The sequence below is a fragment of the Acomys minous genome (genome assembly GCF_964271855.1).
Source record: "Acomys minous genome assembly, chromosome: 7".
Lineage (NCBI taxonomy): Eukaryota > Metazoa > Chordata > Mammalia > Rodentia > Muridae > Acomys > Acomys minous.
This window is the reverse complement of record NC_140488.1, coordinates 92,409,456-92,426,668: the sequence shown is the minus strand read 5'-3', so window position 1 is coordinate 92,426,668 and position 17,213 is coordinate 92,409,456. Positions and strand designations below refer to the sequence as shown.

Here is a 17,213-nt window from a genome sequence, read left to right as displayed (position 1 = left end):
ATAGTTTTTATATGTATGGCATGTGTTCACGTATTACAATTAAATCCTGAAAGTGGTGAAACCAATTCCTGCACATATTGACGTTTTCTTATATCTATATTATTATATACCTTTTATATGTTTGTCCTATAGAGATCAAGAGGAATTAATGCTAGCACACCTATAATAAAATACATGTTTCAACTATGAAAAAAAAAAAGAAATATAGGAATAGAAGAAAAAGGAGATTCCAGGCTCCAAGGACCAGAAAATATTTTCAAGAAAATCATAAATCATTTTCCCAACCTAAAGAAAGAGATGCCTTTAGACATACAGAGGCTTACAAAACACCATATAGACTTGTCCAGAAAAGAAATTCCTCCTGCCACATAATACTCAAAACACTAAACCTATACAACAACAACAAAAATAAACATGCCAAGGGAAAAAGGGCAATTGGCTTATAAAGGCAGACCTACCAGTATCACATGTAAGTTCTGAACAGGGACTTTGAAAGCCAGAGAGCTTGAGCAGTTGTAGTGCAGACAATAAGAGACCACAGATGCCATCAAAGACAGTACTATACCCAGCAAAACTTTCAATCACCATAGAGGGAGAAAACAAGATATTCCATGACAAAATTAAATTATTACAATATGTACCAACTCAGTCCTACAGAAGATACTAGAAGAAAAACTCCAACCCAATGAGGTAAGCTATACCAAAGAAAACAAAGAATATAGATAATAAAGGCAAGCACACAAACACACTGTCATGACTCATACCACAACAAAAGAAAAGAGCATTCATTGGTCACTAGTACCTATCAGCATCAGTTGACTCAACTCTCCAATAAAAAGACACGGGCTAACAGAATGGATGTATAAATAGCATCCAACATTCTGCTGCATACAATAAACATACCTCAGCAGTAAAGATAGACATTATCACAGAGTAAGAGCTGGAAAAAGGGAATGGACCCAACAAGCAGAAGTAGATATCCTGATATCTAATAAAATAGCTTTTCAACCAAAATTAATCAAAAGAGACGGGGAAGGGCACTTCATTCTCATCAAATGAAAAATCCACCAAGATGACATCTCACTCCTGATAATCTACACCCCAAATACAAGGGCACCCACATTTGTAAAAGAAACATTAAAGCTTAAATCACACATCAGTCCGCACATATTAATAGTGGGAGACTTCAACACCACACTCTCACCAATGGACAGATCATCCAGACAGAAAATAAACAGAGAAATAATGAAACAAACAGAGGTTATGAATAAAATGGACCTAATAGATGTCTACAGAACTTTTCACCCAAACACAAATGAATATACTTTTTTCTCAACATCCCACAGAACCTTTTAAAAAATTGACAATACAGTCGGTTACAAAGCAAACCTCAACTGATAAAAAATTGAATTAACTCATTTTTTTTATCAGATCACCATGGATTAAAGATAGACCTTAACAAAAACAGACATAACAAAAAGCCTACACACACATAGAAACTGATCAAATCCTTGATCAATGGCCACTGGGTCAGGGAAGAGATAAATTGAGGATCTCCTAAAATTCAATGAAAATGAAGGTACAACATACCCACATTTATGGAATGTCATGAAAGCAGTGCTAAGAAGAAAGTTCATCACACTAAAGTGCCTTCATAAAAAAATTGGAGAGATCCTATACTAGAAACTTAACACCTCACCTGAAATCTTTAGAAAAAAAGAAGCAAACACGCCCATGAGGAGTAGATGGCAGTAAATAAACTCAGGGATGAAATCAATCAATTAAAAAGAGGAAAACAATACAAAGAATCAACAAAACCAAGAGCTGGTTCTTTGATAAAATCAACAAGATAGACAAACCTCTAGCCAAGCTAACCAAAAGGCAGAGAGACAGTACCCAAATTAACAAAATCAGAAATGAAAAGGGGGACAAAACAAGACACACTGATGAAAACCAAAGAATCATTAGCTCTTACTTCAAAAGCCTATATAGCACAAACTTGGAAAATCTAGAGGAAATGGACTATTTTCCCGATCAATATCACTTACCAATGTTAAATTGAGAGCAGGCAAACAATTTAAATTTAAATTCCTAAGAAAATAGAAGTAGTCGTTAAAACTCTCCCAACCAAAAACAAAACAAATGAAACAAATAAACAAAAATAAACTCAGGGCCAGGTAATTTTAGCACAGAATTCTACCAGACTTTCAAAGAGCTAAAACCAATACTACTTAAATCAGTCCACAAAATAGAAACATTGCAAAACTCATTCTATGAGGCCACAATCACACAAAGACTCAACAAAAAAGAGAATTTCAGACTAATTTCGGTCATGAACATTGATGCAAAAATACTCAACAAAATACTTGTAAATTGAATTCAAGAACACATCAAATATAGCATCCACCATGGTCACATAGGCTTCATCCAAATGACGCAGGTATAGTTCAACATATGAAAACCCACCAATGTAATCCACCATGTAAACAAAGTGAAAGAAAAAAAAATCACACGATCATCTCATTAATGGCAGAAAAAGCATTTGAAAAATCCAACAAACTTTCATGATAAAAGTCTTGGAGTAATCAGGGATACAAGGCCCATACTTAAACACAATAAAGATTATATACAGCAAGCCGATAGCCAAAATCAAATTAAATAGAGAGAAACTCAAAGCAATCTCTAAAATCAGTGGCAAGACAAGGCTGCCTATTCTCTCCATATCTCTTCAAAACAGTACTAAAAGTTCTTGATAGAGCAATGAGACAACTAAAGAAGATGAAGGAGATGTAAGTTGGAAAGGAAAACGTCAATTGATCATTATTTGCAGATGATATAACAGCATACATATGTGACCCTAAAATTCCACCAGAGAACTCCTACATCTGATAAATACCTTCAGAAAAGTGGCTCTGGACAAGATTAATAAACAAACACACAGACAATGCAAAAACTGCACTCCTGTATACAAAAGACAAATAGGGCGAGAATGAAATTAGGGAAACTACACACTTTACAATATCAACAAAAACAATAAAGTATCTTGCTGTAACTCTAACCAAGCAAGTGAAAGGCTTGTAGGAAAAAAACCTTAAAGTCTCTGAATAAAGAAATTAAAGAAGATATCACAAGATGGGAAGATCTCACATGCATGTGGATCAACAGGATTAAAATAGTAAAAGTGGCCATCTTACCAAAAGCAACCTACAGATTCAATGCAATTTCCATCAAAATGTAAACACAATTCTTTACAGATCTTGAAAGAACAATTCTCAACTTCATATGGCAAAACAAAAAACCCAAATAGCTAAGATAATTCTGTACAATAAAAGATCTTCTGCAAACTACTGCACCAAACAAGGACAATACAAGCAATAAACATCGAACCCCTACTCTGATCTAGCCAATGGACAGGACATTCTCCACAGTTATGTGGAGAGTGGGGACTCTGACATGAACTCTGTTGCCCCATATTTGACCACTTCCCCTTGGTGGGGAGGCCTGGTGGCACTCAGAGAAAGAATAAGTAGGCTATCAAGATGAGACTTGATAGCCTATGACCATATAGTGGGGGAGGAGGTCCCCCTCGGTCATAGACCTAGGGGAGAGGAATAGGGCGAAAGTGGGAGGGAGGGAGGAACAGGGAGGATACAAGGGATGGAATAACAATTGAGTTGTAATCTGAATAAAATAAATAAATAATAAGATAAAAAATAAGATAAAAAACAATCTTCTGGAGGTATCTCCATTGGTAATCTCAAGCTGTACTATAGAGCAATAGTAATAATAAACTACATGGTTCTGGCAAAGAAGCTGACTGACAAATCAATGGAACCAATTCGAAACCCAGAAATAAACAACTCATGAGCACTTGATTTTTCACAATGAAGCCAAATCCATACCATGGAAAAATATAGTATCTTCAAAAAATGGTGAAGGTCTAAGTGGATGTCCACATGTAGAAAAATGCAAATAGATACTTATTTATCACCCTGCACAAAATTAATGTCCAAGTGGATTAGAGACCTTAACATAAAACCAGACACACTAAATCTCTTAGAAGAAAAAGTGGGGAAGAGCCTTGTACTCATTGGCACAGGAGACATATTCTTGTACAGAACAGCAACAATTCATGTTCTAAGATTAACAATAAGTGGGACCTCATGAAACATAAAAGGTTTTGTAAGGCAAAATACACTGTCAACGGAACAAAGCGGCAGCCTATAGACTGGGGAAATAGCTTCACTAACCCTATATCTGATAGAGGGCTAATATCCAAAATATATAAAGAACTCAGGAAATTAAATACAAACATACAAAATAATCCAATTAAAATAGAGTACAGAACTAAACAGAGAATTCTCAACAAAGGAATATCAAATGGTTGAGAAACACTTTAAAAAGCTCAACCCCCTTAATCATCAGGAAAATACAAATCAAAACACCTTCCACCTATCAGAATGGCTAAGATCAAAAACTCAAGTGACAGCACATGCTGGTGAGGATGTGGAGAAAGGGGAACACTCCTCCATTGCTGGGGAGTGCAAACTTATACAATCACTTCGGAAATCAATTTGGTGCTTTCTCAGAAAATTGGCAATAGTGTTACCTCAAGAGTCAGGTATATCACTCCTGGGCATGTACCTGAAAATACTCTACCATCCAACAAGGATACTTACTCAAGTGTGTTCATAGCAGATTTCTTTGTAATAGCCAGAATCCTGAAACAACCTAGATGTCCCTCAACTGAAGAATGGATAAAGAAACTGTGGTAGGTATACACAATGGAATACTACTCAGCTATTAAAACAAGGAAATCATGAGATTTGCAGGGAAATGGATGGAACTAGAAAAGTTCATCCTGAGTTAGGTAACCCAGACCCACAGACATATATAGTATATACTCACTTATAAGTGGATATTAACCATATAATACAGGATAACCACACTATAATACACAGACCTAAAGAAACTAATAACAAGGAGGACCCTAGGGAGAATACTTATCATTCGGAATGACAAATAGAATAGATAAAGGAAGTGGTGAAAGAGAGGGAACAGGATGGGAGCCTACCATAGATGTCCGCTGAAGGACTCCACCCAGCAGACTCCACCCAGCAGAGGATTGAAGCAGATGTTGAGACTCACAGCCAAACATTGCGGTGGACCACAGGGAGCCTTATGGCACAGTTGAGGGATAGAAAGAGAAGGAGGGGACAGGAGCTTCATAAGGAAACTAAAGGAGCCAACAATTCTGGGCCCAGGGGGTCCTGCAGAACCTGATGTATCAACCAAGGACCATGTATGGAATGGACCTAGACCACCTGCTCAGATGTAGTCGATAGGCAGCACAGGGTCAATGTGGGTCCCATAACGTGGGTAGTAGAAACTGACTCTTTTGCCCGTTTATTGACTACTTCCCCCTGGCAGAGTGGCCTTTCCAGGCTACAGAAGACTAGGATGCAGGCAGCCCAGATGAGACTTGATAGGCTGTGGTCATAGGGTAGGGGAGGAGGGATCTCCCTTTCTGAGGACTTGGGGCAGTGGGGTAGAAAGAGGGATGGAGGGTGGAACTAGATGAGGGAGGGGCTACAACTGGGATGTAAAATGAATAAATAAAATGAAAAGCATCAACAGAGCCAACTACCCAGGGCCTAGAGTGGCCTGTAGAGTCTGAAGCACCAACCAAGGACCGTGAATGGACTGGACATAGGTCCTGTACATAGATGTAGCCAATGGGCAGCTCAGGATTCATATAGGTCCTCTATTAAGGGGAACAGGGGCTGTGTTTGACATGGAGCTGGTTGCCTGTTTTTTGATAACTTCCCCTTGATGGGACTGCCTTGCCAGGCCACAGGGGAAGAGGACAAACTCAGTCATGATGTGACTTGATGAGATGGGTTGGGTGGGGGAGGATCCCCTTTCTTTTAGGAATAGAGTAGTGGGGATGGGGGATGGAGGGTAGGACTGGGAGAAGAGATGTGATGGTGTTATTACTAAGATGTAAAGTTAATAAATAAATCAATAAACCTCAAACCAAAAAAAGTGTATTTTGATTATCCCCTAAAACTTAGATAAGAACCAAAATATCCATTTGTACATGACACCAAGGAACAGTTTAACAATATTTTTTATTTATGTTTTTTAACTGAAGAAGCCCCTTTAATTGTAGAAGATATTCTTGTCTTTCGAAGTTTAGCATTTTCACGTATAAAATTGTGTTGAATTGGTGGCATGCAGTCACATATCTTGTTAGTAGCATCAATTTTGGCTTTTACGTGTGTCAATGATTTCGGTGGTGGAGGTAACCCATTTATTTCATACAACCAATATATTTCATCTGTCTGAAAATTAAATAGAAAGATATTAAAAGACATATCCACAGACCTAGAAAATTAGGGAAACATTTACCATTATATTAGTTTCTACTTATTGTATGTGGCAGGGAAAAGGTAAAAAACAGAAGTTGAATCTATAATGACAAATAGTTAATCGGCAAATAAATACAGCTATTGGCTTTATATATAAAGGACCAATCACTGACAAGAAAATCTCTTAGCTATAGGTCTGCCGCGTAGCTTCATCCCAGGCATGCAGGGGTAGTTGAACACATGAAAATCCATTATTATAATCTACCATGTAAACAAATTGAAAGAAAACACCCATATGATCATCTCATTAAATGCTGAAAAAGCATTTGATAAAATCCAATACCCATTCATATTTAAAGTCTTGGAAAGATCAGGGATACATAGCCCATACGTAAATATAATAAAGGCTATATATGGCAAGGTGATGGCCAACATCAAAGTAAATTGAGAGAAACTCAAATAAATTCCACTGGAATCAGGGTTATGACAAGGCTGCCCACTATTTCCATATCTCTTCAAGACAGTACTTTGAAGTTCTACCTAGAGCAATAAGACAGCTAAAGAGATCAAGGGATCCACATAGGGAAAAAAAAGAAGTTAATGTATCACTATTCGTAGATGATATGATAGTATACGTAATTGCCTCCCAAAATTCCACCGGAAAACTCCTACAGCTGATAAACACCTTCATCAAAGTTGCCAGATACAAGATTAATTTTAAAAAATCAGTAGCCTGAGCTGAGAAAGAAATTAGGAAAAGCACACCCTTCTCAATAAGCACAAATAATATAAATGATCTTGGTGTAACTCTAACCAGGCAAGTAAAAGTCTTGTATGAAAAAAAATTTAGGTCTCTGAAGAAAGAATTTGAAGAAGATATCAGAAGATGAAATGATCTTCTATGCTCATGAATTGCAAGGATTAACATAGTAAAAATGAACATTCTCCCAAAGGCAATCTACAGATCCAAAGCAATCGCTATCAAATACCAACACAATTTTTTACAGACCTTGAAAGATCAATTCTTAACCTTATATGAAAAAACACAATAACTATAATAATTCTGTACAATAAAAGATCTTCTGGATGAATCTCCATCCCTGATCTCAAGTTGTCCTATAGAGCAACAGTAATAAAAACTGCATGGTAGCCGGGCATGGTGGCGCACGCCTTTAATCCCAGCACTCGGGAGGCAGAGGCAGGCGGATCGCTGTGAGTTCGAGGCCAGCATGGTCTACAAAGTGAGTCCAGGACAGCCAAGGCTACACAGAGAAACCTTGTCTCAAAAAAAAAAACAACCAAAAAACAAACAAACAAAACAAAAACAAAAACAAAAAAAAAACCTGCATGGTACTGGCATCGAATTTGGCTTGTTGATCAATGGAATTGAATTGAAGAGCTGGAAATAAACCCATACATCTATGAACACTTTATATTTAACAAAGAAGTCAAAATCATACAATGAAAGAAAAGTACCTTCAACAAATGGTGCAGGTCATAGTAGATGTCTACATGTAGAAAAACGAAAATAGATACATATTTATCACCCTGCAGAAAACTAAAGTCCAAGTGGATTAAAGATCTCAACATAAAATTGTTTGAAGAAAAAGTGGGAAAGAGTGTTGAGCTCTTTGGCATAGGAGACAAATCCTGAACAGAACACCAACAGCTCAGGCTTTAAGATCAACAATTAATAAATGGGACATCATGAAACCGAAAAACTTCTGTAAGGTGAAGGACACTGTCAACAGAACAAAACAACAGCCTACAGACTGGGAAAAGATCTTCACCAACCCTGCATCTGTCAAAGGGCTAATATCCAAAATATATAAAGAACCCAGGAAATTAAACACAACAAAACAAATTATCCAATTAAAATGGGGTACTGAGCTAAACTGAGAATTCTCAACAGAGGAATATCGAATGGCTGAAACGAAATGTTCAATGTCCTTAGTAATCAGGGAAATGCAGATTAAAATGATTCTGAGATCCCATCTTACACCTATCTGAATGGCTAAGGTAAAAAACTCAAGTGATATCACATGCTGGAGAGGATATGGAGAAAGGGGAACACTCCTCCATTGCTGGTAGGAGTGTGAACTTGTACAACCGCTTTGAAAATAAATCTGGCAGTTTCTCCAAAAACTGGAAACAGTGCTACCACAAGACCCAGCCATAACACACCTGGGCATATACCCAAAAGATGTTCCACCATACAAGGATATTTGCTCAATTTCATTCATAGAAGCTTTCTTCATAATAATCAGAATCTGGAAACAATCTAGATGTCCCTCAACCAAAGAGTGGATAAAGAAACTGTGGTACATTTACACAATGGAATACTATTCAGCTATTAAAAAAAAGGGGGGAATCTTGAAATTTGCAGGCAAATGGATGGAACTAGAAATGATCATTCTGAGTGAGGTAACCCAGAACCAGAATGACATGTATGGTATATACCCACTTTTAAGTGTATATTAGCCTAACACAGATGTCCTCTGAGAGACTCCTCTCAGAGGGGGACTGGGTCAGATATTGGCTCTTGCAGCCGGACTCTGAGCAGAGCACTGGGAGTCCTATAGAAAAATGAGGGGAGGGAAGGACCCCAAAAGGTCAGGAGCTCCACAAGGAGACCATCAAGGCTGGTGGATCTGGTCCCAGCAGGGCCGTCCCAAACTGGTTCACCAACCAAGACAATACATGCAGAGAAACTAGGACTCCCCTGTTAAGACGTAGTAGTTGGACAGCTCATTCTCCATGTGGTGGGGGTAAGGAATGGGGACTGCCTCTGACATGAATTCTGTTCCCCAAGATTTGATCACTTCCCATTGGTGAAGTAGCCTGAGAGTATAGAAAGGAAGGGGCTGCAGGCTATCCTGATGAGACCTGATAGGCTGTGGTCAGATGGTGAAGGAGTGCCCCCCTACCCCTTGTCAGAGAACTAGGGGATGGGAATAGAGTGGAAGGAGGGAGGATGGAAACAGGAAGATATGAGTGAGGGTGTAACAATCAGATGTAATGTGAATACATTATTTTAAAAATAAATAATATATAAATGTTTGTATATTTTATATACACATATAAAATGCACACTTATATTTGATTATAGTTACAACCAGAATATTGTTTTGATATATTTTATATTGTAAGATACACAAATATATACATTATTTTATCTAAATATAAGACATCATATATTTCATGTTCTATAACTCTTACCAATTTTTTGAGTGTGTGTTGCATGTATTTGTGTGGGTATTACACATGTATGAAGGTACCTATGCATGTTGTGTACATATATGTGGAAGCCAGAGGCTAGCATCAGGTGTCACCTTTGATTGCTCCTGCTCCCCCTTATTTTTTGAGACAGGGTTGCTCATTGCATCTAGAGCTCATTCACTAGACTAGGCTGTCTGGCTAAGGAACTCCAGTGATCTGATCATCCTTTGCTTTTCACAATGGAGCTTCCTGTGTGTTATCACTGTGTCTTCATTCTGAACAAACTGAGGATTGGAACCCAGGCCCTCATGCTTGCACAACATATAGTTTTCCAACTTAGCCATCTGCCAACTCCAGTTCTCAGTTTTTAAAACCATTTTTTCCATAGCTGCTTTGGAATCGTCATTAGATTTGCTACTCTTCTGGTAAACGGAACAAGTTAACTTCCTTCTATCAGAGCTAATGTCATTTGCCTTGTTTCCTAATTGAAAAATAACAGGTTTTAATTATTCTAAAGATGTCTTAGTTGAATGACAAATTATAAGGCATGAGAACATGATTTCTGATGTTTGTCTGGGCAAGATTTATTAAAACTAATCTTATAAATCACTTATTTTTCTGAGTGAAGTGGAATGAATATTATATTTTTATAACTTCTGATTTAATACTTAACCTAAATATTTTTAAATGGCAATAATGTAAGTAGTAAATTTAATTTAGATAATGAGTTGATTTTTTTGAACTGTCTTAACCCGTAACATGAGTGTAAGTATAGGTGCTATTGAAATTAACTGAGATTTGGCATCAGTGTGTATGAACTGTGATTTTTTTTCTTTCTTTCTTTTTAAATTTTTTATTAATTAAACATTTTTATTTTTACATATACATTTATATTATTGCACATATATACAATAAACTACCTATAGCAAGAAGAACCATGACACAATCAGGAATTATATAAATTTTACATTCTTAGTGTTTTGTGTTTTTGCTATTTGTATTTGACAACCTTGAAGAAAACATCTTTTTTTCTTTTTTAAAAATTAATTTATTCATATTACATCTCAGTTGTTAGCCCATCCCATGTATCCTCCCATTCCTCCCTTCCTCCCACTTCCCCCCTACTCCCCTCCCCTCCCCTATGACTGTGACTGAGGGGGACTTCCCCTGTATATGCTCATAGGGTATCAAGTCTCTTCTTGGTAGCCTGCTATCCTTCCTCTGAGTGCCACCAGGACTCCCCATCCAGGGGACATTGAACTGTGATTTTTTTAAAGATCAATAATTTGATATATGCAGTAGCTCTTATGAATCTCCAGGGTAAATGTACTTAGCATAACATGTCAATTTCAAAAGTTTGTACAGTATAATACATATATATATATATATATATATATATATTCTAGGATCCATGAATAAATGTAAAAATACATTAGAAATATAAAAAGTAGTATAAGGCCTCTAATGTGATTTTTCATATTTAGGTATCTTACTATACATTTTTAGGAAGTCATCATTGGAAGAAAACAAAGTCTTCACAGAACTGCGTGTGCTTTGTTTACAATTTTCGCTAATTCTACCCATTTTCTCAAAACTGAAATAAGAGATTTTTAAATGAATGTTTGAAACCATGTTTACCATGTGTTTATATATCAACATGGCAATGAATAACATTAAAGTACATATTCTTTTTCTATAAATATTTGGAATTTTACATAGTAAAATTAAATCAACAAATTAATATTTCCTCTTTTTAACTGAGTCTCAAGCTGACTTCCAAATCTTAACCTCTACTTAAGCCTTTACTTCCTGAATGCTGAAATTATAAATAAGTCACAGAACTCCTGGAAAAAATATAATTTTAACACATGTTTTAATGTCAATTTGTCTCCCACATAAGCTTTTATTAGTATATCAATAAGGGATATGCAGCAAAAGAGGTTTCATTTCTCAAGTTCTGAGTTCTATATAATAAAACTCTAAATTTGTATTTTCAATATCATTTTTCCACTAATGGTAGTGTTTGTTTGATTTAAAAGTCTAGGGATATCTTTGGAAGCAAAAGTTGTAAGGTTACAGAATGACAACATGTATTTTGTGTTTATGCTACTGAAAGTAAACTGGGAATGTATAAATAAAAATATAAAAAGTCTAAAATTTTTTCAGAAAAGTCAATGAGTGAAACTACAGATTTTAGGAAAATATTAACTATTGTTTCAACATCAATGTAAATGGTTCCAGTAAAGCCAGGAATCATGTACAAAGTTAGGACAGCTAAAAATACAATCCATTGAGAGAAACTGGCATTTATACCATTGGCTAAAAATTAACACTAGTGACATTCCTATATTCAGTTTAAAGTCGCTTATGAGTTACAAGATTAAATAAGAATCTAACTAGGAAGGATTGGTGAATAAAGCTGCAGAGACTGAAGTCTTAACAATGACAACTTTTTTAAATTTTTATTTTATTAATTTATTTATATTACATCTCAGTGGTTATCCCCTTCCTTGTATCCTTCCAACTTTTAATTTTTGTTAAATGGTGACACACATCTGTAATCCTAGCACTCAGGAAGGCAGAGACAAGCAGACTGCTATGAGTTCGAGGCCAGCCTGGTCTATCAAGTGAGTCCAGGACACCTAGGGATACACAGAGAAACCCTGTCTCAAAACAAAACAAAACAAATAAAATTTTACCTTATATTTAACTTCAACATTTTGAAAATATGATTTAATCAACATTTGTAAAAGATTTACTTAAAATATTATAGTTATTAAACATAAAAGCCATTGACAAAGAACTTTTTAAAAGAAAATGTTATGTGACTATACAAAAAGTATTCATACATTTAGTAATTCCTTAATTTCTTAGTTTTAACAAATATTTTGCTATATTCCATAGCTAAATTATTTGGCTTTGAAAATTAAAGTTGAAGTTGTGTGTTCTAAAACTCACCTGTATTACAAGTGTTGCTTGATATTTCTTACTGTACATTCGGGGTTTAAATCCTACAATGATGACAATTCCTTTTGTGTAAAATGGAGGGAGTTCTCCAGAATGAGGATTGACAAAAAATTCTTTATCACTGCCTGGCAGAAAATGAGCTACAAATGGCTCATAATACCTAGGAAAAATGATAAATGTAATCTATTAAATTGGTCATTATCTCATCGACTTTGTGAGAAATTTATGACTAAAACATAAATTCTGCTTCAACAGACCTATAGTTAAAAATTAATACTGAATGCTTGTGAAAATGTGTGAGGTAGTATTTTGAAAATTGCCAAATACTATCTGTCCTAGTTTTCTGTCTGTTGCTCTGATAAAATACCATGACCAAAATATCTCAGGAAGTAAAAGTTTATTTGGCATACACATTGCAAGCATTGTCTATCACTGAGACAAGTCAGGGCAGGATCTTAATTAGGAACAGACACAGGAGCTACAGGAACACTACTTACTGGCTTGTTTCCCCTTCCCATACTTAGGACCATCTATCCAGTGACAGGGACACCCATAGTGGGCTTGGCATTCTTATATCAATCACTAGTCAAGGCAATATCTAAAATATATGCTCAGGGGCCAATCTAATACAGGGAATTTCTCAGCTGATGTTCTTTATTTTTAAAGATCTCTATAGTTTGTGTCAAGTGGACAAAAATTAAATAACAAACTATCATTTTTTTCTCGGTGTGGCAAAATAAAATCCTGAAGGTTTTTTTCATTTATATTTATGTTTATAGTGTACTAAGATAAATGTTGTCATTATAAAAATTGGCAGAATTCAGTATTCCAGATAAGAACTTAGTCTTTTATAAATTCATATGCAAAACAAGTGACCACTAAAGCTGTTATAAAGCCTTTTGTTTCTATTGCTATTCCATTACACTATGTACTTACCAGTAGCTTTCTACTTGCTAAGTGCTATGAAATTACTAGAGTCTCACTAAACATTTGTAGACATGAAGATAGATAATTAAAGTATGAAGTGGAGTGACATTTATGTTTTAAGTTACCATTTTATGCCATGACCAACTAAAATTGACAAAAGAAAGTTAAGTAGAAGAATGTCTTAGTTGAATAATACATATAATACATATCCTGTTTTATACACACACACACACACACACACACACACACACACACAGTTTTAATCTCAGAATTTAAAAATAAATTAATAGACATGCATGTAAAAGATCAAATGTGGCTTCTGAGAACATGTACAATAGTGAAAAAAACAAAAAAAAACAGGGAAGAATTTATCTGATCTAGTCAACAAACATGTGTTGAGTATCATGGTGGAAGACTGGAGAACATGATCTGTAGACATGGGTGGCCTGGATTTGGGTGGTCTATCTAGGCGTAGCAGCTCAGGAAGTTTGCTTAATCTTTTGTATCCCAGTTTTGTCATTTCTTAAATTACTAAACAGAATCAAGTAATTGTACCATTTTTTACTTTGTACTGATATACTTTAGTCATCATTATCATTGTGGTTTTAAATCTTTTATAATCAGTGTGACAAAATCTTAACTGATGTAATAAATGAGCTGAGTAACACAGAGTGCCTAGGAGTCAAACAACAGCAAGATGATAGACAGATAGCCACAGGAATCCATAAATCTCCCTTTTCTTGAGAGACAACAATTCAGAAGTATATATGGAATAATTCTCTTTATGAGGAACCTAGAAATCAGTAACAAACCTGAGGTTACAGAAATATATTGCCATGCGTGGCTATGAACTTCTTTTAAAAAATGATTTCTTTTTTGAGATAGGGTATCTTGTATCCTATGCTGGTCACAATCTCACCATGTAGAACAGGATGATTTTAACACTTTGCTCCTGTTGCCTGTTCCTCCAAAGAGCTGAGATGAAAAGACTGTAGCACTATGGCCAATTTATGCAGTGTTGGGGACCAAACTCAGGAATTCCTGTGTGCTGGTCATGCTCTCTGTCAAGTGAACTGTACCCCCATCCCAAAGATAGTTTTAAAAAATTGATGCACTAAAAGTAAAGAAATTATAGTAGATAAACAGTATAACAGATGCTTCAGAAAGGAAAAGAAACACAAAAGACTCTTATATACAATTATATTTAGGAAGAGTTTAAAAAAAATTTTAATTCACAAATTTCTCAAAAAATTACTTATCAGTGGATTGCTTCAATATGTCAGTAAAATGATTTTTGTAGTGATTTAAAAGTTTACTGTGAAAAAATTTCACTATCAAATATGTTCTCAGATGAATGCTACCTGTCATTCAAAGAAGAGCTACTATCAACAGCATCAATCCTTTTTAAGTCACCTGCAAGTAATTGTACTTTGTCACACCTCCACAAAATATATGAAAAACACTTCTCCCAGAGTTATGAGCAAAAAGATATGTTATGGAAAATGTAAATTAAAGAAAACATAAAAAACAGTTCAATTAAGAGTGAGCTTGTTGAAAAGTTCAATTATGTCAACAGAAGTATAGTCAGATTACCTTAAAAAAAGGATGTTTAACTTAACCAAAAATGAAAGGTAGAATATAAGAGACACTTTAGAAATAAAAATGTTCACCAGAAAGTAGTTAGCATAGTTATAAGCCCAGACTAAGACAAAGGGACAAGTATGCAGAAATACATAATTTCTACAATTGACAAAGAAGTTTAAAATCAAACCAGCCTTATAACTAGCAATGAGATTATATCAGCCAGATGGGTTCACTAGTGTATGCTACCAGCATTTAAAAATACATTTTTTATTTTGTGTGCACATGCACATTTGTATGTGAGTACACGTATGTATATGTGTGTGCACGCATGTGTGTGTGTGTGTGTGTGTGTGTGTGTGTGTGTGTGTGTGTGTGTGTGTATGGATACTTGTCTGGAGCCAACACAAGGTCACCCAAGGCTAAAAGAATCTACTGGCTATGGAAAAATACTGATGGCCCATTCCAAAGCTAACTTCTTCCTTTCAACCTCTGCATAACTTCCTCCTTTCAACCTCTGCATAACTTCCTCCTTTTAGCCTTTGCATAACCTCCTCCTTTCACCCCCTGCAGATGTTGTTCAGCAGGATAGCTCAGGACTTTCGAGAGATAGAGAGATAGTGTTCCGAGATAAACCACAGGATGTTCCCCTGATGGCATCATCTGGAGGTATTCTCGGGCCCCTGCCCCCGCTGCTTAGCCCCTGCCTCCACCCCATGTAAGCTTTTGCTTTTGATTCAATAAACAGACCTTGATAGGGATGCTACTTGGTCTCGGCTTTCTCTTTCTCGTCCCATCTTTTCAGGTATGGCTCCCCTCGAGACCCCGTAATTACTGGTCCTGCTGGACAGGACAGATACTGAAGGATATCTTGTGCAAGTCAGTTATTTCCTTCTACTATGTGGCTCTCAGGCTTGAGGCCAGGATCCTTTACATGCTGAACCATCTTGCCAGCCCATTTAACATAACATATTCTATAAAGAAGAATTAACCTAGAATCCCCTCAAACTCTTCAAAAATAAAGATAAATAAAAGGAAAACTTCCCTTCTCCCTTAGTGAAGTCAATATCAACCTGACTTCATAACCAGATAATGACTGTGTAAGAAACAAAAAACAAAAACAAAACTATGAGTGAGTAGTATCTTTGATGAACACAGAATCAAACTACTAATAAAAACAATTAAGTAGCAAGTTTAAAGGATTATACATGAAAACCAAATGAGTTTTCTTCTGGGAAGAAAACAAAATGAAAAATCTACATAAGGTAGATGGTAATGTTTATTTATGGACTGCTAGACCCTCAAGGGAATAAAAAGGGGATAACTGGAGAATAGCTAGACCACTAGGTGGGTGTTGATATGCTGGTTTTAGTTGCAAAGAAACAAAGAAAGTGGAAATTAGAACAGGAAAATTCAGAATCTATTCCAGAGGGCTTGACCACAACTGGAGGTTAGGCAAAGGCAAAGCCTCAGAACATTTGGTGCTTCCATAACAGATAGTTTAGATAATGTTAACCAATTTAATGGGAATGTGGAAAGCAAGGCAGATGGAGAGGGAGAGAGAGAAATCACTCTAGCACATAGTACACTCCCAGGGATGGGTGGTCCCAGAGGAAAAAAGTTCTTTGACACTCTAGCCTAGCTGTGTTAAGAAGCCCTTTTTACAAATCAACACTACTTTGAGATTCCATGTTACACCTGTCAGAACGGCTAATATCAATAATACAAGTGATGGCTCTCATGCTGGTGACGGTGAGGAGCACTGTCATTGTTGGTGAAAGTGCAAACTTGTACAGCCACTATAGAAACCAACATGGCAGTTTCTCAGAAAATTAGGAATCAAGATCCAGCCACACCACTTTTGGGCATATAACCAAAGGAAGCTTCATCCTACCATAAGGACACTTGCACAAATATGTTTACTATGGCTTTATTCATAATACCCAGAAACTGGAAATACCCTAGATGTCCCTTGACAGAAGACTGGTTAAAAAAAAAACCATGGTACATTTACATAATTAAGTATTATTCATCTGTTAAAAATGACATCATGAACTCTGCAGGTAAATGGATGGAACTAAAAATGAAAAAGAAAAAAAAATAACCCACTCTGAGTAAGGTAACCCGAACACAGAAATACAAATACAG

The 17,213-nt window shown here is 36.0% G+C and overlaps 1 protein-coding gene across 4 annotated transcripts in view; it reads right to left on the bottom strand.

Moving 5' to 3' along the window:
* Window positions 1–6,122: 6,122 nt before the first annotated feature.
* Window positions 6,123–17,213, bottom strand: part of CFAP47 (cilia and flagella associated protein 47) — a 225,637-nt gene continuing 214,546 nt past the window's right edge. For all 4 annotated transcript variants that reach the window (XM_084788970.1, XM_084788971.1, XM_084788972.1 and 1 more), the window contains 2 exons: window positions 12,549–12,717; window positions 6,123–6,344 (listed from right to left, as the gene is read on the bottom strand). In XM_084788970.1, the coding sequence (XP_084645096.1) occupies window positions 6,132–6,344; window positions 12,549–12,717 (382 nt within the window). In that variant the 3' untranslated portion in view covers window positions 6,123–6,131. The remainder of the gene's footprint in view (window positions 6,345–12,548; window positions 12,718–17,213) is intronic.